Source organism: Doryrhamphus excisus, chromosome 9, assembly GCF_030265055.1.
Source record: "Doryrhamphus excisus isolate RoL2022-K1 chromosome 9, RoL_Dexc_1.0, whole genome shotgun sequence".
In the NCBI taxonomy this organism is placed as follows: domain Eukaryota; kingdom Metazoa; phylum Chordata; class Actinopteri; order Syngnathiformes; family Syngnathidae; genus Doryrhamphus; species Doryrhamphus excisus.
This window is the reverse complement of record NC_080474.1, coordinates 21,636,950-21,661,001: the sequence shown is the minus strand read 5'-3', so window position 1 is coordinate 21,661,001 and position 24,052 is coordinate 21,636,950. Positions and strand designations below refer to the sequence as shown.

General features: G+C 42.4%; 1 protein-coding gene across 5 annotated transcripts in view; it reads right to left on the bottom strand.

Moving 5' to 3' along the window:
• The window catches only part of myo16 (myosin XVI), a 76,616-nt gene that overhangs the window by 22,662 nt on the left and 29,902 nt on the right, over window positions 1-24,052 (bottom strand). For all 5 annotated transcript variants that reach the window (XR_009131638.1, XM_058081784.1, XM_058081783.1 and 2 more), the window contains 17 exons: window positions 22,950-23,100; window positions 22,398-22,548; window positions 22,049-22,159; window positions 20,295-20,360; window positions 18,440-18,567; window positions 16,855-16,960; window positions 16,198-16,315; window positions 14,995-15,142; window positions 14,801-14,918; window positions 12,166-12,283; window positions 11,343-11,414; window positions 10,421-10,562; window positions 9,195-9,267; window positions 5,268-5,420; window positions 3,968-4,168; window positions 2,743-2,818; window positions 1,008-1,198 (listed from right to left, as the gene is read on the bottom strand). Coding sequence is in view for 4 of the 5 variants with exons in the window: in XM_058081784.1 (XP_057937767.1) it covers window positions 1,008-1,198; window positions 2,743-2,818; window positions 3,968-4,168; window positions 5,268-5,420; window positions 9,195-9,267; window positions 10,421-10,562; window positions 11,343-11,414; window positions 12,166-12,283; window positions 14,801-14,918; window positions 14,995-15,142; window positions 16,198-16,315; window positions 16,855-16,960; window positions 18,440-18,567; window positions 20,295-20,360; window positions 22,049-22,159; window positions 22,398-22,548; window positions 22,950-23,100 (2,123 nt within the window). In the remaining variant the exon portion in view is untranslated. The remainder of the gene's footprint in view (window positions 1-1,007; window positions 1,199-2,742; window positions 2,819-3,967; window positions 4,169-5,267; window positions 5,421-9,194; window positions 9,268-10,420; window positions 10,563-11,342; window positions 11,415-12,165; window positions 12,284-14,800; window positions 14,919-14,994; window positions 15,143-16,197; window positions 16,316-16,854; window positions 16,961-18,439; window positions 18,568-20,294; window positions 20,361-22,048; window positions 22,160-22,397; window positions 22,549-22,949; window positions 23,101-24,052) is intronic.

The window sequence follows — 24,052 nt, the reverse complement described above, 5'->3', positions numbered from 1 at the left end:
TGCTTCATCATCATTTCCATCGTACACTGGAATGGAGGGGGGGTCACATGACCACCAACTCATGACATGAGTCCATACTCATACCCATACTCAACTTCATATTCATTTTATGAAAAGTACAATGACAAAATATGACTGGAGAAACAAACTTTCGTATTTAACCAAATGATAAAAGAACGCAGGAGCATTTTCAAATGTTTGTTGTCCCACAAATTGACACTAAATGATTACCTTCTCATTTTTGGACAGCACTGTAAAGTCGTGGATTTGGTGTTTATGACATGTACAGTATTTTCTCATAGACAGCTCAGTACTGTCCGTCAAACGTTTGGAGCATGTCTGGAAATGCTGCCTTTTCACCTGTATTAAAGAGCAGCATTGGCTGGACACCATTTTGTGCTGTGCCGTTCTGCCGATCTCAGTCAGTGTTGATTGTTCGGACGACAACTCTGCTTCTCCGTATGTATTTTTCCTCAGATTTTAATTTTAATGTTAATTTTAATTTCATGAGAATAAAATGATAACATCGGGAGAACTTGTGCTCCAAAAGTAGGTTACATAAGCAGGAATTGTCTTGAGGGAAAGCAAGTGAATGCACCGCTTGATTTGTTCAAAGAAAGATGACTTTTGTTATGTTCAAATGCTATGGGACATTTTGCCCCACTTCGGGACCGTGTGTTGTGTGTTTTGCACACGTGGTTGTCAGGTTTCTTTGTCAGTACACACAAATCCACTGGCCAGAGGTTTAGAAATAGCCTGGGGGGGGGGGGGTAGTTGAAATGAGATGGCTGTGTTTTTTGTCTAAAAATATGATCCTTGTGTTTCCATTGATTGGCGTCGCCGCCTTCCACTCCATCCAGCGTATGACGGGTCATGTGACATACAGTAACTCCTGCAACTCATCAATTCAGAGATCAAACTAAACAGGCCGTGTCATTTGTGGTGATGGTGGGATTTTTTTTTCTGGGGTCCCATGCACCCAATGCATGTGCCCCCCCCTACTATACCTTGTTGAGGTCATGGTACCCTCGGTGTGGTTGGGGAGCAATATTGACAGCGCCGGCTGGTGGCGCCCCGTGCAGAAGCAAAGCAGTTTTGGACCCCCTCAGCCCGACCCGGCCTTGAGCCGACGGTACCAGAGACCCAGTCTGTGTTAGCTTGGATCGGAAGAGCTGCTGCAGTAACACGCTGTCGCTCGCTGCAAGGGAAACAGGAAAGAAAAAGGGGTGAAAACAAGAGGATTGGTGGAAATGAAGGGGTGGATGGGTGAGGACTCTTCAGTAAAGGGGACTGAGAGGAAAGGGAGGACCTCATGTTAACAATTAGGGGGCACAAGGCCTGGGTCAGAAATACTGCAATTGGAAAATGTAAATGTGGGATTAGTTGAACTGGAAAACACCCGGGTCTAACTCAAAGATACACACCAATGGTTTTGTCCAACTGTAAGAGACACATAATCTTCAAAGATATCCTGAAAAACATGTTAGTCTGACTGAAAAAGATGTGGAAACAGTTTGGTCTGACAGAAAAATACCCTGAAACTTCTTTATCCGACTGGTAGAAAAGTCTTAGTCTGACTGAAAGAGAAATTAAAACATTTTAAGATGACTGGAACTCAAACTGAAGGATACAGTCCGACTGAAAAATACCAGAAGCACCGTCTGACTGAAAGATCCACAAAAACCACTTTGTCCGACATCTTAAGGCAACCGGAAGTCCACCTGAAAGATACAGTCTGACTGAAACCTCCAAGAAACACCTTAGTCTGACTGAAAGATCCACAAAAACCACTTTGTCCGACTGACAAATGCAGAAAAACATCTTAGGACAACCGGAAGTCCACCTGAAAGACACAGTCTGACTGAAACCTACCAGAAACACCTTAGTCTGACTGAAAGATCCACAAAAACACCTTAGTCCAGTTGACAAACACACAGAAACACCTTAGTCTGACAGAGAGATCCACAAAAACACCTTAGTCCAGTTGACAAACACACAGAAACACCTTAGTCTGACAGAGAGATCCACAAAAACACCTTAGTCCAGTTGACAAAAACACAGAAACATCTTAGTCTGCATGAATAATACCCTCAAGCACCTTTGTCCTAGATAATGCACAAAGACGCGTTAGTGCCAAACACAGAAACATTGTCGTCTGGCTAAGAAACAGGTGTCTTCATGTAGCTGGCCTATCTGGGTTGACTGATATTTTATTGGACATGCCCAGATATGATTATGATTAACACCAACCTAAGCATCAGTTTGGCCCATAAAGTCACTAATTGAATCCAGCACGTACCGATGACCGCCAACCGCCAACTCTGCATTGTGTTAACGCTGTCTGTTTGTGATTGGAAGGCAACCACTCCTGCTTGGCGAGGACGGAGGTACGCGGGGGACAAGGGCCAAGTGTGAACGAAGACCCGAGCCTTTAGAAGATTAGCAACATCATGGAAATTGAAGCAATTAGGCTGCTGGACTGCGTAGCCGGCCTGGCAGTCGCACAACGACCGGTCTGTGTCGTCGGAGCCGCGACACCTCACATCTGGCGCTTCCGTGGGCAATGTACGCACACAGACGCCGCTGTCTACGGCGTACGCCGCGATAACAACCAACACACAAGCAGACGCACTCAGACAGAGAGTGTTTTGGAGCGCTGTTGGTTTAGACATGAGTGGATCTTTGTGATCAAGTATGCGCTGACGCAACAATGTGCTCGTGTGCTGCTCACTGAGTACTCACACTTCATGGTAAACAAGATGTTCTGAGGAAGGGAGTCCTTGTTTTTTAGGAGCGATCCACTCAGGTCGTAAGCAATCTGTAAAACACAAAACAACACACAATTGCTATTATCATTGGCTTTAATAACGACACAACACCGCGTTCTGTGTTCTCTCCATTTCTAAATACATTGGCATGAAGAATTGAGCTGATGGATGGATGTGACATTTTCACCCAAAAAACAGATTAAATGTGATTAAACTGCCGTTCCTATTCACTTCCTTTAGAAGGCTCCTAACAAACGGACAAATGGAACACATTATGATTTTAGGAGGTGCAGCTCTTCATTATGTCCATATAAAGACTTACTGGGTTAATGGGACTCACACACACAAAAACTTGCTTTCAGATGCTCGACATAAAAGCAGCACAAAAGCACCATATGCCACCTTATCTAAAATGAAATATATCATACCTGCAATTCACATTCAAATACTGCATAAAGCTAAAAATAAGCAATTAGCTCAAAATGTCATCCAATACTTCTCTACAAGAGAGGAGAAATATGATCTCAGGGAAGAAGTACATTTGAAACACTTCTATGCTAGGACTACGTTATGCTAGCCATAGCATTTCAGTATGTGGAATCAAACTATGGAATGGATTGAGTAAGGAAATCAAACAATGCACAACGATGAGCCAATTCAAGAAACAATACAAGCAGTTGATGTTTGCTAAATCCAAGGATGAAGAGTCTTGAACTAATTAAATTAACTAATTAAAATTTAAATTTAAAAAACTTAACTGTATTATGGAAAGCAGGAAGTGAACAAATGTAAGAGTTAGTGATTGTAAAAGTACCAGATGGAGGGGTAGGATTTAATAAGCTTTGCTTCCTACTCCTTTTGGACATGTGGAACTGGGAACTGATTATGGGATGCACTCAATTGGAATCTGATGCATGTTCAAATGAAATTAAACCATTACCATTACCATTACCATTACCATTACCATTACCATTACCATTACCATTACCATTACCATTACTCATTAGAAGTAGCATTACATTATTTAATACATGCTACAAGTCATTGTACAGTTGTTTATACACCATACCAAAGCTAATAATAATAACATTATTAATATTAGATACAAATACACACCACATGTAAGTCATCATGTAAGACATGCTACCAGACTACCAGACGTGTTTTATTTTTCTATCCATGCTGTACTTTTGTCTCACCTGTCCAGTGTAGTGGAGGACAGTAAAGGTCGGGCCTTGATCCTTGGGACGGGGGTTTCCGTTGCCATCCTTGGTGGTGAAGGCGAGGCCGTGAGCGGGGTTGGAATGGAGCTGTGCGGACAGCCTCTTGTACAGGTTCTGCTCCGTCGGTCGCAGACTCTGGCTCTCCTCATCCAGCACGCTCAGCAGTCCCTGGGGTTTCTGGAGACACGGCCGTTGTTCTTTTATTCCAAATGTTTTTAGTTTTCAAGCCATTCTGCAGCATCCTAAAGGTAGCTAAAGCATCCGCAGGCAACAGATGGTCTTACAGCAACGCTAGGAGATTATTAGCTGTCATACAAGTATGAAGACAAATGAATCACGGTTAATAAATACAATTACAATACAGTAAAATGGCTGACCCTTTAATGAGCCTGACGGAAAAACGAAAGAAGGAACAGGAAGGCGTTTACTAAGCAATACCGCCACCTAGTGGTCTCCATTGTTGGATACTGATCCCAATATATGACGCATTGTCTTATATTCCAGGCTAAATCTAAAAGACAGGGTCGACTTGTACTGCGAGACTTATACATGCAAACCAAGTGGTGCTAGTTGGACCTCTCCCCAAGTGAGTCAGAGCTTTTCTTCCTGTCATTCACACACACCAGGATATTGAAAACCTAATTTCAAGAACAAAATATGAAAACATTTTTGTCTTTCATTTATGATTTTACTTTAGAAAAAGGGGTTGTCGTAATTTAGGGTTGTCTTTTACGGAAATCAGGCAGCAGGTACGTTCAAACCTGGCTCAAATACGCAAATGAAATTAAACCATTACCATTACCATTACCATTACCATTACCATTACCATTACCATTACCATTACCAATACCATGTACCGAGCAGCCAGACAGAAGAAGTTGATCTTGATCCTGATCTTTGGTTCTCATCACCCTGACATTCCAGGAGTGGTGGCATCACAAAAAAACACAAAAATGCCAAAGAAAAAGCAAACCAAACCAACAATTTTGTCAAAGTGTTGTGATGATGTCACACATGATGACGATTTGCCTCCAAAGGTTTGGTTGACCTCCAACTTGGATGACTTTTGGGGTACTTTAATAAAAGTACATTAAACATGAAGCCAAAGGTCAACTTGCATTGGGTCATTGCACCTTTCACACAGAAGCCTTAGCCTGTGAAATGATGACATTTTCCCCAACATTGGTTCCCCTTCCCAAGGCGCCAGGTGGCCCGACGGCGTCGCATCAGCAAACTGGCCCGGGCGGGTGAAAACCAGTCATTTGCAGTAGAGTACCTGGAGAAAGAAGTCCAGAGCAGCTGGCTGGTTGCTGGGGGACGGCGGGGTCTCCATGGCGATGCCCTCCTGCAGACACTCCGCCTGCTCCTGCTGGAATAGCACCTCTGAGACGTAGCGCCTCAGCCGCTCGTTGGTCATGTTGATGCACAGCTGGAGAACGTATACAATGTACACTTGAGAACTTCACTTGAGAACTTCACTTGAGAACTTCACAGACACAACGGGTACAATGAACGGGTCATGAACGAACGGGTCAAAGGAACGAGTTCTTTTTGGTCAACGGAATTTAGTCCGTTCAGTTGCAAATGCTTTTTTTTGGGTGGAGGGTAAGTTCACCGCTCCTTTTGCAGTTTTGCTCTTTGTGTGCTTATCCTATCGTCACGCCTCGCTCTGTGGGTGGGCGGAGTTAGCTGATTGAAAGACCGAGACCGACAGATTGACCGACACTGTCGGTGATCTTGTTCATTCCGTTCACAAAAAAGAAATTGTTCTTTTGACCCGTTCGTTCATGACCGACACACCACGAGTTCTATCCACCGTTCATGACCGAAACGCCACGAGTGTTTTTGCGCATTTTTTAATCGGAACGGGGCTGCATGGTGGTCGAGTGGTTAGCACGCAGACCCGAGTTCAATTCCACCCTCGGCCATCTCTGTGTGGAGTTTGCATGTTCTCCCCGTGCATGCGTGGGTTTACTCCGGTTTCCTCCCACAGTAGAGTAGTTATTGAGGAACTAATGAAGAACTAATGAGTAGTGGTTAGGGGTTTTTCCTCATTAACTACTGTAATTGTTATTGTCAAATGATTATGTTTTTTGTAATGATTGTTGTAAATTGTTACAAAAAAAATGGATTTTCCCCAACTTTTTATTAGAAACCAAAACTGGCAGGCACCATGAGCCAACTCAGACGGTAGGCGGGGCTTAGTGCCAAGCCGAGAGCCACCTTAGGTGTCTTCTCTGGATTTGATCAGGAAATGTATGTAATGTAATGTATATATATAATAAAATATATATAATAAAAATGTATATTGTAAAGTACATGCTAGCCCTAGCTAGAGCGTCCCACGTGTGTACAGTGATGGATGAAGCGGTACGGGATTCAAAGTCAAAATAAAAGGTACACAACAGCAAGCGATGTGATTGGCCAAGAACGAGAGAGGGATAGGAAGCGCACGTCTACGGCGAGCGTGATCACGTGATCATGTGATCACGCTCTTGTTTTCCTTCATCAATGTTGGTCTCCTCACGCTCGTCTGCTCGCTAAAGGCTTCAGCCCAGCAGGTGCTTGATTGACTTAGCTCGTTAGGAAAGTGCTGAGCAGGTACCACACACAACACACACACACACACACACACAACACACACACACACACACACACACACACAACACACACACACACACACACACACACACACACAACACAAACACACACACACAACACAACACAAACACACGCAGCATTAATTAACAAGCACTAATGGCCCTGATCAAGCTGTGTGTGTGCAGCATGGCCCACTGCATGTTACTCTCATGTTACTCTCATGTTACTCTCAGGTTACTCTCATGTTACTCTCAGGTTACTCTCAGGTTACTCTCATGTTACTCTCATGTTACTCTCATGTTACTCTCATGTTACTCTCCGTGTGTACAAACATGTCAGGAGCGTCAGGATTTGTTTGCCACTGACATGCTCTAAGATCTAAGAGGAGGATTTGGGGTGGGGGGGCGCTGGCTGCACAGCGGACGAGTGGTTAGCACGCAGACCACACAGTTAGGAGACCCAGGTTCAATTCCACCCTCGGCCATCTCTGTGTAGTTTAGAGTTTGCATGTTCTCCCCGTGCATGCGTGGGTTTTCTCCGGGTACTCCGGTTTCCTCCCACATTCCAAAAACATGCTAGGTTAATTGGCCACTCCAAATTGTCCATAGGTATGAATGTGAGTGTGAATGGTTGTTTGTCTATATGGAACAGATTAATTGTATTTTCATTCATTTCCACAGTGGTTGTTTGTCTATATGTGCCCTGGGATTGGCTGGCCACCAGTTCAGGGTGGACCCCGCCTCTCGCCCCAAGACAGCTGGGATAGGCTCCAGCCCCCTAGGCGACCCTCGTGAGGATAAGTGGTAGAAAATGAATGAATGTTTTCCAGTAAATGAAAATACTCTGCCATCTACTCCCTCCTTCCATTCCTTTTCCCTTTTTTTAACGTTAGCTTTTTTCTTTTTTTACAGCAAATCCTGACTCAAATAGTAAAAGTCAAGACGACATGCAGAGGATGCATGAGGACACCAGTCCCTCAAAGCCAACCCCCCATCCAAAGTCCATGCTATAGTCCTCTACAGATCTTCCCATGCAGCAGTGTGTTGACAGTGCATGCTAAAATGAGCACCTGGCATGTTTACAGCACCAATGATAGAAGAGCACATACTGTACTCTTTGTACCGATGACACCTCATGGAAAGAAACAATGAGAGCACACCAAGTACACGCAAACACAAAGTCAAAGCAGACCCAGACGTGGCTGGAATAGTTAGTCAGCACACGCAGAAGATGATGAAACCTCAGGGGCTTTGTTACGCCGCCATTGTCTTCTTTGCAGTTGGCATCTCTGCTCAGTTTGCACATGGATTTTACATAAATACATTTTTAAAAACTAATATTATATTATTATATAATTATTATTATATGATATTATTATTATATTTTATATATATTTATATTTATATATTTTATTTTTCTATTTAATTATTATTTATTTCATTTTTTAAATTGTAATTTTTATCATTATTATTCTTTTTATATAATAATTATGTTATATAATAATAACAACAATTATTAATATTATTATCATTATTATTATTATATATGAAATATTAATATTTAATACATATTTAATGTTTAATAATTTAATATTACATGTACGAATTTGTATTTTAAACAGGACAACACATATAATAAAATAATAATATAAATAAATAATGATTATTATTAAAATAGTATGCTATATATGAGTATACATATGCATAAAAAGGCATATATTTATGTGACGTGTAAACATCTTTTTGTTTTTTTGTGCAAGAGGTTCAAAGAGGTGATGATGCGACTCCACAATAGAAGCGATCATGTCGGGTGCAGTTTTAAGCCCGAAAAACGTCCACAAGGTGGCAGAAGTGCATTTTGCAGGCGCTCGGCATGCATCTTTCCCTTCCAAATAGACTGAAATAGATGCTCAGCAGCAACCAGGAAGTGAAAAGGCAGCTCGCCGTGCATCGGGAAGGAGGTTCCGCATTGAAAAGGACATTTGAATGCATGCACAGTTCAGTGAAAAGTAAATAGTTCATGGTGTCACGATGCGGGAGCCTCCGTGACAGTTCATTTAGTTTCCTTTCATGCCTTACTTCCTGGTTCATGCCCTTATTTTCTATTCATACACGGTGTCATACACCATTCATACATGGTGTTATATTTGTAAAAAAAATACTCAAATTTCTACTTCTCACGTGGACATTCTCACGTCACTGCTTATTTCAAAGGAACTTATCCATCAATTGAATCCATTTGATCCATCAATAATGGAATGCATTGACAATTGTGTAATAAGATGAGGTTATATTCATATATAAATACTGTAATATGTGTATATACGTTTATGTTGACAGTCACAAGGAGCCTTAACGACAATGTGGCCTGATGAGAACGAGTCCACACTCCTGCACTATGGCCTGAATCAGTACATCGTACTTATTTACACTGTGCCATTAAGAGTCAAAAACCACCACACACACACACACACACACACACACACACACACACACACAACATGGCGACAATTGTCAAGGTCAACCACAGCCTTGCCATTAATTGAGTGCAATTCCAGCCAATCAAATGTTGATTTACAAGAGAGTAAGAGCGTCAGTCTGACCTGTTCAAAGGAATTCCTGTGAAAGTCTTCAAAACCAAAGATATCCAGGATTGCAATTTCTAAGCAAGAGTCACTGCAACAAATGAGAATACAGAAGAAAAATGTCAGGATGGCATACATTGGCATTTGTAGCAAAAATATAGATTAGCATTCATTCATTGGGCACAATTGGCATTTTGTTCCCTTACTGTACCAAACATGAACCAAACTGTGACCCCCATGAACCTCAATGTGAAATATTGAAAAGCAGCAGGTTGACAAATGTGCCACATTCTTTGCATGGTATATAAACACGGCAAAAGCTAGCGGAGATAAAGCTCCCACGGCCTCGGCCTCTTGTTTATGTATGTACACTATGACAAACATCTCCTCGGACCTTGGACGTGTCCTCCATCCATTTTCCATTTCACCGTTACGCGTGCATGCCGACTGGTGGATGTCATGCAATTCCAACTATTCAAGCGGCGCTACCACTTCAACCGTCAACATGCGCCTGGAGGCCGCTTGGTTTTCCACCATGGCCACTCCGGCTTTGATGTGGAAATGACCCATCTTTAAGGCTGCTTTTGGGGGGGGGACTTAAGTAGCATTCCAGGGTAATGGTGCAACAAAAATAGCGTATGTGGACCAAAGAAGGGAAAGGAAAGATAAGATGTTAAGATGTCTTATGACATTGTAGAATGTAAGGAAGAAATATGTTATGATTCTACACATTTATTTGGACTATTTATTAAGTCCAAATGTCCAAAGCAGTAATTCTAAATTAGATCAAAATGACTTAAGATTTTTCAGATGGGTAATATATGATGACATCATGCAATTTGTGAGTGCACTGATTGGCTCCTGCCAAAAAAAGAGCTACTCCAGCCGGACCGTTGAGCGATCTCCCTACTTATGGATGAATGGAATTCATGCATGTCATCAAACTGAATGCTTCTCATCCTTCTTGTTGTCCTAATGACTATAAAATAAAACATTTTATTAAAAATAAAAGGTGTGAGGCGTTGCCCTGACTGCTGATTGGCGTGTTCATTCCAAGCATGCCAAACAATGACTCCCAGTTCGACATGTGACGTGAACACGCCGGTGCCAATTTAGGACATGGACTTGCAGCGTGAGTGATGGCGGACGGGACGATGCAGAGGAGTCTGGCCTTTCCTGACACACTGTAGCATTCTATAAACACAATCATAATCCATAATATGATGTTGAAACAGCGTCCATACCCCCCGCCGTCATGCTGTCCTTGCAGGTAGTCATTGACGCAGTTGACAAGGTAGCTGAAGATCCGTCCATAGATGGCCTTGGCCAGCTGGTCTCTGTGCTGCACAGCCATCTCCACCGTGTGGCGCCGTGTGATGATGTCACCTGGCACAACAAAAGGCTGACTTTTTACAATGTCACTGACGGACGGCCTCGTACAGCGGGGGTGTCCAAAGTGTGGCCCCGCGGTTGTTTGCGGCTGGCTGCTGTTTTTTTCATTGGCTCCTGGTACATTGTAAGACTAGAATTTAACAAGAAAAGTCAGCAGTCGTTTTAGAAAAATAAAGTCAAAATATTAAGAGGAATAATTTGGAAGTCCCAAAAAGTCACAATTTTATGAGCGTCATTTTAGTAGCAGAGATATAATATATAATATATGATATATAATATATGATATATAATATATAATATATAATATATAATATATAATATATAATATATAATATATAATATATAATATATAATATATAATATATAATATATAATATATTTTTTTTAAGTTGCAACATTATGAGACGCAAACTAAACAAACTAAAACCAACATTTTTTGTAAAAATGAGTTTGAGGGAAAAGATCATAAAGTCAGTAATATGTCAGTAAAGCCATGACATTACGAGGGGAAAATATTTAAGAAGACAATTGAAATATTTGTAAAATAAAAAAAACAGCAGCAAAAATGAAAAAAAGATCATATTAATAATATGCATTTTCACCTGTAGCCCAAAGCCACAGTATTTCCCTGAACATACATATAACTTCCTAGCATATCTAAATGTGTTACCATATCTACATAGTTCAAAATGGCCGCTGCATCCTTCCATTTTTCAGTACGTCCCCGTCAGTGGAAAAGGTTTGTTGTAAAGTACGTATGACACGTAAAAGTACCTTTAAAGTATTGGACGTCGGAGGTGAGGGCGGCGCTCAGGTCACTGCAAGACACCTGCAACAGCTCAGCCACTGCGGGAACGCAACACCAAGACGAAAAGCAACATTTGATCAGGAAGTATTGTTATAATATATCATATAAGACCACCCTGAATATAAGACGTGTGAGTGACTGGAAGAAAAGCTGCTGCTTTGGCTGGATAATGAATGTATACACACCCGAATATAAAACCCCCAGCCATTTGGAGGCCCTGCCCCTTTTACGTCAACATGCTAACAGGAAGCTAAAGGCTGACCCCTGGTGCCTGAGGATGATACGGCGCATGTCAGGTGACCTAAAGTTAATCAACTGGCGACTCGGTGAGTAACTAAGTACGGAATGAGAGACTACTCGTGTTTTGAGTAACTGCCCCCAAATTGAAGCGAACAGAGAGAAATCAATGAAACCATAATGTGATGATGCATTCATGATCCAACGTGACCAGCAGTGATGATGTCACACACACGCCTCACGCCGCTAAATCCATCGCTGGCAGGAAAAGTCATCAGGGGGATTCTGAGAAGAGCCCAAAATACAAGGGAAAAAAATAACAGCAGGCGGGAATTCCTGTGCTGGCCGACTTCCGTCTTCCTGACATCAGCATGCTCGGGCGATGATGTCATTTGTTTTCCACCTCGCAACACGTCAAGGATCAGCCAGGCACAAATAACACGCGTGTGTTCACGGGCCACACTTACAGTACAATCCCAGTCCATGCTGAGTACAACAGGGAGGTAAACACGGGTGGGGGTGGGGGGGGTGGGGGGGGCGGGGGGTCCTGACCTCTCTCCAGCAAGTGCAGGTCAGCAGCGATGGCGTTTTCAGCGTCTGTCAGTGCGGAGAAATGCAGATCCCCGATATGCAGCACGGCGGATAGAAGCCTAAACAAGGAATCCACTTCCTGGTTGAAACACACAACAAGTACTCAAGTACCGCCAAACTTATATCGACTTTAAAGGGACAGAGGACACGCTTTATAACAAGTTATTCTACTACGTTATTTGGGGGCAAATACAGGACTTGAAGGAGGCGGGTCGAGGATGGACGGGCGAATAACTTCCTTCACTATTACAGCAACCCCTCGCCGTGTTGGGTTTTCCATTTTGCAGGTTTAGCATCGGTTTTAAAAGTATTGTGCTATTTTGTGGTTGAAAACTGTTATTATGAGTAAAAAAAAATCACTTTTTAAGTGCAAAAATGGCTGAATGAAGTAAAATACAAACATTAGGCATTCAAAAGACGCATTCAAAGACGCTGTAATGATATTAGTATTCTGCACTGCTCACAAGGTGTCAATAATAACAATAATCTCTAACACACGCTACCATTGTGGCTGTAACCCATGCTAAGCTAAAACTCTAATCTGAAACCCTGACCTCACTTCCTGTCCAAACCACCCGAACACGAATCTCATTTATGTCTTAAATTCCTTATTTTCTCTTTACTTTATTGGCAAATATGAGCGTAAAAGTGACTATAGGGGTGCTATTTGATGTCTTGAGTGCTCTAATATTATAAAAAACACATTTAGAAGGTTGTTCTATGCTCTAACTATGAAAATATTTGATTTCTTACTTTCCAGAAATGGATTTATCTGGATTGTTATTGAGATTTTGTACATCATATCAATGCAAGGTCCCATATCATAAAACTGTAGTATACAACCATGTACGCACTGATAAGTAATGTAATAAAGTACAAAAATAAAACAATTTACTGTGGTAAAAACAATTGAAACTATTTGTTTTTTGGTTCTATGGTTATCATCATATTTACCCTAAGCAATCACTGGTACCCTTTTCTGGTGACATCATAAAAAATCCATACTGTACCATTTTTGGGGAATTTGTTCTTCTAACATATTAGCACGTGTCTTTTTACCCTTGCATGGCAGTTCAAAATGTTAAAATATTACTTCCAAAATTGCCTGGACAGTTTTTTTTTTTAAATGATGGCACCAGTTTGACTCTGGAACAGATTAATTGTATTTTCATTCATTTCCACTGTGGTTGTTTGTCTATATGTGCCCTGTGATTGGCTGGCCACCAGTCCAGGGTGGACCCCGCCTCTCGCCCCAAGACAGCTGGGATAGGCTCCAGCACCCCCACGACCCTCGTGAGGATAAGCGGTAGAAAATGAATGAATGAATTTGTTTGACAATCCAAAATACTTCAATATAGTCCAATATTGTTAACAGTGTCCCGTGTACAAAGTACAGCAGAGTACAGCAGAGTACAGCAGAGTGGTTGAATCTGTACATGCTTCCAATATCGTTTATTTGCAAAATAAAATAAAAGAAAAGATGGACACCCCTTGGAAAGACCCTCACCTTTTCACCATTCCTACCACGTCTGTCCTCCTCCCTCCCTCATCCCTCCCTCCTCCCTCCCTCATCCCTCCCTCTTCCCTCCATTCCCACACTCCTCTTCCTCTCCGCCCTTGAGTAGAGGGCACTTAATGGAATATACCCCATTAGCCGACGCGCTGCTTTTCTGAGAGGGCGGGGGATGTTTGACTTGTACGCCGTGTGTGTGTGTGTGTGTGTGTGTGTGTGTGTGTGTGTGTGTATGTGTGTGTGCGTGTGTGTGTGTGATAAACAGAAGCATTAGTCTCGTGTCTGGCACGAGGATTTTATTGATAGCGGTATCAATACCTGTGCGGTTTATCTGCATTCCTATCAATGTCCGTTCTTCATTTAATATGTACGTGTAAGTGACCCTGAAGTTGGCCTTTATCTGCTAGTTGATGGATGTACTGTATCGGCCCTGCTCGGTACACACACACACACACACACACACACACACACACACACCGGATGCGCCATTAGCTACGGCTGCTAATGACAGCCAATACAACAATAATAAAGTCATTGGAGATGTTCTATGGTGAAGGCCACAGCACCCGTCCATGTTCGTGGGCCCGTGTGAGAGAATGTCTCACCCTGGTGACTAAATGTTGTATTGCATGCAGCAGATGGCGCTGAAATGTTACTAAATATTATTACAGGGATATTTATCATCATGGGACTGCGACTACTAAGCAATATCTATATACTGCAATATGAATATACTACTACTAGATGATTCACCAGGTGACCTTAGGTTGAACTTAAATAAAACTAAAATCATGCTGTTTGCTAACACGCACCAGCAAATACCAGCAAATACAAATAGACGCTGTAGACATTGAAAGGATCACAATAGATGAAAATATGATCTGGAAACCTCATATTACAAATATACAACATAAGGTGGACAGAAATATTTCAGTATTGAACAAAGCTAAATTTGTTGTCAATCAGAAATCACTCCACACTCTTTATAGGACAAGCGGTGCAGGAACTGGACCAATGGCTTCTGCTGATACCAGTAGAAGTAGAAAGATCTCCAACAGACATGGATGTTCTTGGAGTAGATACCTGCTTGTTGAAGCCCACGGCTTGAAAGGCTTGCTTCACAGCGCTGAGGCGCTCCATGCTGTCTGGAGAGGCTCCACATACAGAAGGGGTTCCTCCTGGAAGTCCTCCACTTAGATACCTGCACAAAAGGAGCCAGGAAAGTCTGCTTGGATGCTTTTTAGTGGATCTTGTTAAGAGGAGCAGCTAACACCCACCTGTGGGACAAGATGTTATTCAGGTGAAGAGAACTCTTCTCCTCGGGTGGCAGACCTTCAGCCAGGAGGTAGAAGATGTTGAAGCTGCGCTGGAGAGGAGGCAGCTGGACCACACGGGACTTCTCCAGCATGTAGGTGGACACGTGGGCTGGAGGATAATGTAGGAATTAATAAACAGGCAGATAATATAATAATAATAAATAATAATAATAAATGATATAAAGCATCATGGCTCTCATGACAGGGAAGAAAAGCGGAGATGAGCTTTGACTGCCCCCTGCTGGAATTCCAAGGATCCCTGTTATGTTATTTATGTTTTATTTTATTGATATATTTTTTATTTTATTTTTGTCACATACCGAAGTACGTTGTACTTATATAAAAATGTTATATATTGTTCATAATTCTAATTCTACATTGTTAGATTGGTAAAATGTCAAAAAAATACACTTACTCGTAGTTCAGCTTCATTTCGGGAAGTGACACCATTGGTGTACTATCACTCATGATGTCCAAGATGGAGGATGCTTACATTATAGCCAACATTTCAGCAATGTGTCAATCATTTTAGGGGAGGAAAAAACGTTTGGAGATGAAATAGAGAACTTGCAGAACACGGACACGCCAACAAATTCTTTCTCAAAATGTATTCATAGTGTACTTTCAAGCCAAATGCTTCTTGTTAAGGTGGTCCTTCGAAGTATGATCACTAAAGAATAGAACTCCAGGTGGGCATCCATCGGTCTCGTGTTCTCTCCACTTGTGTCATCCATTGTTGTGTTAAAACTTCCTCTTTTGGAAACAAAATAAACTTACAGTATCACTTGGATACTGTGAACATCCAGCAGCAACACAACATTTTGGAACAACTGCTATTTTGATGATAGTTGACAATCGACCTCGAGACGCGTTTGGAGGTATCACCCTGAAGACGTCACTTTGGGAAAAGTGGTGGAGCAAAAATGTAACAATGTAGAACATAACTAAACACAATATAATTTATTTAAACAAATTTATGAATGATGTCCGGGACCTTTAAGCTGAGTTGGGTCTTCTGGTTCAGTACTCTACCAAAAGACAAGATACTTCCTGTGCACGTTGGTGTAGTTTGAGCGTTCACACGTACCTCAATTTTCTCTTTTTAAATTCTTGTGAGAAAATGTAAATGTGAGAAATAAAAGAAAACATTGAAATGTTCATTACCTCTTAGCAGCGTCTTCCTCTTATCACAGTATTGCACGGTTAACAGCTTCATAAAGCGACTGGAGTTGGAGTTCCTCTGCGTTTTTGCATGACCAAAAGCCTCCAGGATACAGTTCACCTGCATCGGGAAACACACACACACGCACACGCACACGCACACACACACACGCACACACAAACACAAACACACACACACACACACAGTTTAGGATTTATTCATTCATTCATAATTTCTGCACAGCCATCTCCCTTTCCGCCACTAGGTGTCAGTGTGCATCCATCATCTGGAGTGTGGAGTATTCCCAGCGTCCCCAGATGATTGGAGAGCACACTGACCCAGATACCTACTGCATGAGGATGACTTCATCTGGCAACCGCTACACCACCGCTACACCACTGCTACACCACCACTACACCACTACTACACCACCACTACACGCTGTTTGCTACTCAGCAGGGAGATGATCCAAAGTGGAGTCGAATTTAAGGAGCGCTGATACTACAGCCTTTGGGAATTACTACAATATGGAGTAATACTGAAGATTTGTCCCCTTTTTCATGTATACATGGTGGTTCCCTATGTTCCCCACAAGATGTAAGATGTAGAACTCACTGAGTGAGGAACACATTATTGGGGGGGGGGGGGGATAGACTTACATGTTTCATCCTGGACTCCAAGGCTTGGCCTTTCGGGGCGGATCTGACTGACAGGTGTCGCACGATGTGCTGACTGGCTTCTGTTTTCCCTGAACCGCTTTCACCACTGAAAGGACACAAGGAAAGGAGGACACATGAAGGTGACAAGACTTAAGGACGTTTCTGACGTGGCTGTAGGAATAGGCCGCCCGTCAACCAAATCATGGAAATATTTAAAAAATATTTTAAAAAATTAAAAAAATACATCCATCCTTTTAAAAGCTAATTTTTCAACAATTGTAAATACCATATTTCTAAATATGTTTTACATTATTAGAGCACTCTAGACAGGAAATAGCACCCCTATAGCCACCTTCACACTCATATTAACCAGAAAAAAACATACATAAGTCGCACTGGAGTATAAGTGGCATTTTTTGCGGGTAATTTATTTTATGACCAAAACAGAAAAAAGTGGTTGCTGGAGCCTATCCCAGCTGTCTTGGGGCGAGAGGCGGGGTCCACCCTGGACTGGTGGCCAGCCAATCACAGGGCACATATAGACAAACAACCATTCACACTCACATTCATACCTAAGGACAATTTGGAGTGGCCAATTAACCTAGCATGTTTTGGAATCGAACTTGAGTCTCCTAGCTATGTGGCATGTGCGCTAACCACTCATGCAGCCTGTTTCCCAGCACATTTTTTGCTTGAAGTCCCTACTAGACACGAGTGGTTCCACTCCAGCGTCATCATAAGCGTGTTCTGATGTCTTCTAGTAAAAGTGGAGGTGTTCCAAAAGGTGGGTGCTGGTGTTTGATACATCACATCGTCACGTCATCACATCATCACATCATCATCACGTCGTCACGTCATCACGTCATCACATCGTCACATCATCACATCCCACGTGACATCACCTCCCACCCCCACTATGAGCCCACCTCCATTGAATCCACCATCCTACACCGCCACCCCCTCTTCTTGGCCCCACACTGTGACTACCATGGCATACGTGTATGTGCTACTAGATGTTGTTCTACTACATGTGGTACCGCTGCTGTCCGTGTTGGGACACACGTCCACACAGCAGCAGCAGATGGCTGCTGAAGGTCAGAGGACCTCCTAACGGCAGCGGAGTGCTAGCTGCTTTGTTGATGGGTGTTTTCCTGCTCGGACCCCCGCTGAGTGTGGAGTCCGAAAGACGTTATTTTCTAGCATCTTTTCTTTGAGCGGGTATCAGACCTCAAAGGTAATTGGTTGGTGAAGTGTCCTTGGGATTACAGTTGCTGATTTTTTGGAACAATTTTAGCGTCAAGTATTGAGGAACAGACGGAATTTTGGTTATTTGGATGAAATATTGGAGGACAATTCTCATAATATTATGACCTTAAAATATTCCTTTTGAATATTTGTTTCTTTAATATGTCAACAGTATGTTATTAAAATTATATTATTTTACCTCATAATATTATTCAGCATTTTTCTTTTCATATTTTGACTACGTTCCTATACAATGACTGCCCATTTATTCCAGCTGGAGCAAATCTAACGATCATTTCCTGATCATTCCCTGAACGAGATGAAGTTTTAGTACTGGTACCTGAGAATGAAACACTGCGGCCGTCGCTCCTGGAGCATCATGTGGTACGCTCGCTCGGCGGAGGAAAAGATGTGGGGGGGCAGGGAGGAGCACAGGCGGCCCGTGGAGCTCAGGTACAGCTGACTCACCTGAGGAAACACAGGAAGTGGACATCAGGATCGACGAATGCACGAGGACCGGGATGGCACCGACCAATCGGTGGTGCTGATGGGTCATGTTGGCACGTGACCAATGCTTGGAACGCCTGTGTGATTGTGGACAACTGATCATTTTAGGTGGGGATGATTATTTTTCATGTACACGTTGATGTTTATTATTATTATTATTATTATTATTATTATTATTAGACTGCTCATTGTCTTTTTCTGCTTTAAAGAACCTTTTGCCGTTCTTCATGGCAACATTCTTAATAAAAATGACGAAAAAGCCCGACAATAACTTGGCTAAAGAAGCCTGGAAGCCATGTGGTAGGACACCAGGCGACACGGTAGCGGGGCAAGCAGGTTAGAGACCACCAGAAGAGGGCCGACAGACAGCAAGCAGACCGCAGATGTTGAGACATATGTCCATCCAGCACCACCCTCAGTCCTCCTGGAGTGAAGCCAGTCATTGGCACTAAGCTCCATCCCTCAGCTTTGGCAGGAGAAGATGTCTCCACCAATGGAACCCTTCTGCTGGATTCACATTTGAAACAAAGCCGATCACCGATTGGCTAATGCATTATGTGCATATCAAGTCATTTAGCGGGAGCTGCCATGTTGGTATTTCTACATCATCTGTGCTCCACGCTTTATTTTTTATGCACAGTCAGCCTGCGTATCGTTGACAGGAAGACTGCATTATTTATCAGCCACAAGGTCCAATCCCCACGCTTACGTCTACGATTGTACAGCCAGCATCCATGATGGTGGAACATGGAGGACATCCAATGACGAGACTTTATACAATATGATCCAAAACAGGCAAAGTGACATTTAAGAGACGTCTCATGCACTTCACAGTAATTCGGGGGTGTCCAAACTACTTACCGGGGGCCACATACTGAACATTGAAAGGATGCAAGGGCCACTTTTATAGTTTGTGAAGCAGCTAAGGTTTTTTTTATACAGCTTTTTTTAAACATCCGTTTCATGATCATGAAAAAAGCTGATACCGATATCATTGGATTGCATTTATAGGCTGATATCAGGCCCATAATTATCGGCAACTATAATTATCCGACATCCGTAAAAGCAACATGTTGATATGCTAAGAAGTTATATTCATTCCAAGAAAATGCATCTCAATATTGTGATATGAGAGGAAAAGCCTGTTTGTATCAACTTAGCTCTTTTTTCCACATTTTGGCTTTTTTTCAAATATTTAAACTTTCGTCTTAAATCATCTCAATTGATTTTTTTTTTGTATCATTACTTTTCTTTCATGATTTTTTTAACTTTACTCTCCTAATATTATATTTATTTTTCCCCACCATAATTTACCAACATTTCCCCCCAAAATATGATCCTGTTTGGTTTGTTTTCCCATAATATTAGAGCTTTAAAAAAATCAGAATACATATTTGCTCAATACATTTTTTTTCTTTTGTCCCTCTTAATATTTTTGTTGGCAGTGATTTTTGACATTTAAATAAGAGAACATTTTTTATTCATCATTTCAACTCTGTGCTACGAAAATGACATTATAGTTTATTTTCATAAATTTATTTTTAAAGTTTTTTTTAATAAAAAAAGTTCTTTTAATATTGAAACAAATGATAAATTATGGCTGTTTTATTTAATTATGATGATGATGATGATTATTCTTAGGACCCCAGCTGTAAGTGTAATGAGAGCGAGGCCAATGAAACGCTTACCAACGTGGAGTAGATGGGCAGCTCTTTGTTTGGGTTGACCAGTAAGAGAATATGTCCGATGTAAGTCTGCAAAGCACAAACACAAAGAAACAGAAGGAGGCGGGTTCATCTTCAGGTCAAGATCTTCCAGGAGGAGAAGGCATGAAGAAGACCAATGTGAGGTTAACCAGCACAGTGGACCTCAGGAATGACCATGCATCAATAACAGCAACGTTTGGACCTCCTACACACTCGTGTGTACACTCGGAGACCCTGAGGCCGTTTAGGAAAACACAAGACACAATTGGGAGCTTTTAAAGTACGCCGCTACCCTGCAGCCTCTTCCAAAGAGTCCCACGGGACATTTGAGAAGATTGCTGCTTCAAGGTTGACGACCTGGACATGTTCTGTCTAAAACTCTCCATAAGGCTTTTTAACCAGCTTTAACAGTGCTTTGGTTTGTTTTACCAGTGGTAAGCAACATCTCCATGCTCCATGCTCCCCCAGCTCCTATTGCTGCTCTCCAAGGGGGGGGGGTGGGGGGGGGGGGGGGGGGGGGGTTAGTGGTGTACTGGTCCCTCATCTATTCTGGCAGAAGGTGAAAGACGTCCCATCAAAGCCCCATTTTTGACCAGCCTGCTGGGAGCATATGGAGCATTCCTTGTCCAGACGCCATCGCTGTCCAAAGCAGCGTTTTTATGCTAGCTAGGCAGGCGGGCTACGTTTAGGAAGAAATCAATCTATGCTTTAAAATCTTCTTATATATTTACTAACTACTTTCATACTTTTATTTTCCTTGTTTTCCTCAGGACATAGTAAACTGTTTACAAACTATTTTTATTATTCATTCGTTCATTTTCTACCGCTTATCCTTACGAGGGTTGTGGGCGTGCTGGAGCCTATCCCAGCTGTCTTGGGGCAAGAGGCCCCAAGGGCACATATAGACAAACAACCATTCACACTCACATTCATACCTATGGACAATTTGGAGTGGCCAATTAACCAAACCAATGCTAATTATGCATTTTTGTCCTTTGACTTATACTCCAGTGCGACTTATGTATGTTTTTTTCTACCTAATTATGCATTTTTGGCCTTTGACTTATACTCCGGAGCAACTTATAGTCCAGAAAATAAGGTATTTTCCCTTATTATGTCTACTAAGCTGGTTAATATGAGTATAAAGGTGGCTATAGGGGTGCTATTTCCTGTCTAGAGTGCTCTAATAATATAAAACATATTTAGAAGTGTGCAAACAGGTTTTCAATGCACTAATTGTGAAAATATTCCATTTATAAATGCGGCAATTCACACCGAGATAAACGAAGGATTACAATCAAGTACATGAGTGTGTCCTTCGTGCCCACTAGTGAAATTCCACTCTCTTGCATCAAGGCTGCCGCCACGTCTCCGTGATTGCAGCGTTTTATCCAACATGGCCGCCCCAACTGTAACTTAAGTGTTCACACACATGAAGTGTGTTTTTTGTCCCGTTGTCCCGTGCCCCCCTGCTGGGCTGCCACAATAACACGCACCCACTTCCACTTTGTAAAGACGGAGCGATACAGCCCAACGTCCAAATGGATGGAGGGGCCACAGTGGAGTTGTACAGGAGAGATGGAGGGAACGCCATGCGTGGAAAATAGGGCAATTGTGGAAAATGAGGGCAATTTCCCCTGAAATGTCGCAATCCATCTAAACGATATTGACGCCGTCGTTGTCGGCAGTATAGATTGTGTGTTTTATTGTGCGCTCATGGATTCTATGGGACTTACGTAAATTTGATCATTGGCGAAGCGCTTCTGCATCTCGTAGAGGAGGCCGCTGTCCGTCAGCTCGCTGAGGGACGCCAGGTCGTCGTTGGGCGCCGGAGGCATCAGTTTCACCTGAGGAGAGGAAAGGATAGCTTTAGCTTTAGCTTTGGATTTGTTATTGTTACGCTGCATCATAGGAACAGCCCTTAGGGATGTCCAATACGTAGACCCTGAATATAAGACACAACGTTTGGGCCAATGTTGGCCAAATAAAACAACACGGTTAGAAAAGCACACAATGGAATAAGAAAAAATGAAATAAGAAAAAAACCCAAACCTCCACCGGGATGATTGACAAAAGACCCCCCACCTGCTCCAGTTTGCCTGTCCCGGAGCCGAAGGGGCCATCAAGGACGTTATCCAGCGATGGCTGCCGACTGAGCCCCCCGCCTGCCTCTCGGAACATGGCCCACCTCTCCAGGAGACTGTCCCGTTTGGAGAGGGGGAGGCCCAGGTGGTTCCTGCGGGGTATAGAAGATACCTTCTCAAGAAATGAAACTTGGATATACTTTAGAGTAGTCAGTGTACAGCGTGTATAAGAGGATGGATGTACTAGCCACAAAAAGAACTCAACCGTTATGATTATTATTATTATTATTATTATTATCATCTTGGATGTGTGTTTGGGTTCCTAAAACTATCTCATGGCCCGGTACACAATTTATTCGAGTAATACTTTTTTCTCTTTACCTTTAAATTATGTGTCGCGGGCCACAAATGGCTACTGGGCTGCACTTTGGACACCCCTGCTGTAATGTCTATGTAATGTCTACTTCTATATTTTGTCCCTTGAGAAGAAACGGTGTAATAAAATGTTGTGATGAAATACTGCAGCAAAAAGGTAGATACATTTTCAACTTACAGGTTCTTGACGGGTTTACTGAGGTCATGTGATCCATGGTGGTAGCAAGGGTCCGTGCACAGCAGAGGAGTGGACGGGTCCTTTAACCTCTGCATCCAGACGGCCTCCCCACTGAGCAGCAGGTCGGCGATGTGCTCTGATGCAGCGATCGCTGCGTGTAAAACATGAATTGATCGACAATCAAGTCTTGACGTGACCAATCGGAGTGGTCCAGATGAGCACATATGTGTCACACTCCACCTATTGGACACCAAGGCTTCATTGCCACTGACACCCCCCCCCCCTCCCGGCTCTCATCACTTACTTCCTTTCATTGTGTACACGAGATGCTGAAGAATGGACCAGGGGCTGTAGCCAAGAAAGATGGGTGAGGGGGTGTTGTGAGAGTCTCTGGGGGGGGGGGGGGGGTATTGATTGAGGCAGCTGGATAAAGTACACACACTAAATGGCCAAAGGCAGACCCTTTATTCACGTACAGCATGGAAAGGTTAGCAAAGTCCATTGGTACCGCTGGTTCGGGGGTGTCGGTTCCCAAAATACCGGAGGGTTTACCGTGACAATCACACACGCGTCTAAAACTAGACAGACGTGGGAATGAGTCCGTGCTTTGCAGGTGTCAAGTCTCAAATACAGACGTGAAAGTCAAGTCAAAACAAAAGCAAAATTCAAAGTCAGTTTCCTTACAAGTCATTTAGTTGGTCCACACGTTCAGTGTTTGATGGCAAGGTTTATGATATTGTCAAGTCGAGTCCAAAGTCAACTAAATTGTCATTTGAGTCTGACTTAAGTCCAAGTCCGGGGTTTTATTGAATCCTTATTCATTCAATAAATGAATAAATATATTTTCATATAAAGTTATGGTTTTATATGCAAGAAATGCTGTGAAAATGAATCAATTCATTTTTAAAGCCAATCCTTACATTTTTTTATACACAACATATGCACAAGAATTTTGAACTGGCATCTTAATTTACAACCCCCCCCCCCCCCCCCCCCCCCCAATATGGAATCTACTAATTGATGGTTACTAAAGGACAAGAAAAAAGCCAATTAGCAAATGGCGTTGGTATTTTGCTAAGTGCTAAGAGCGTAGTTAAACATTG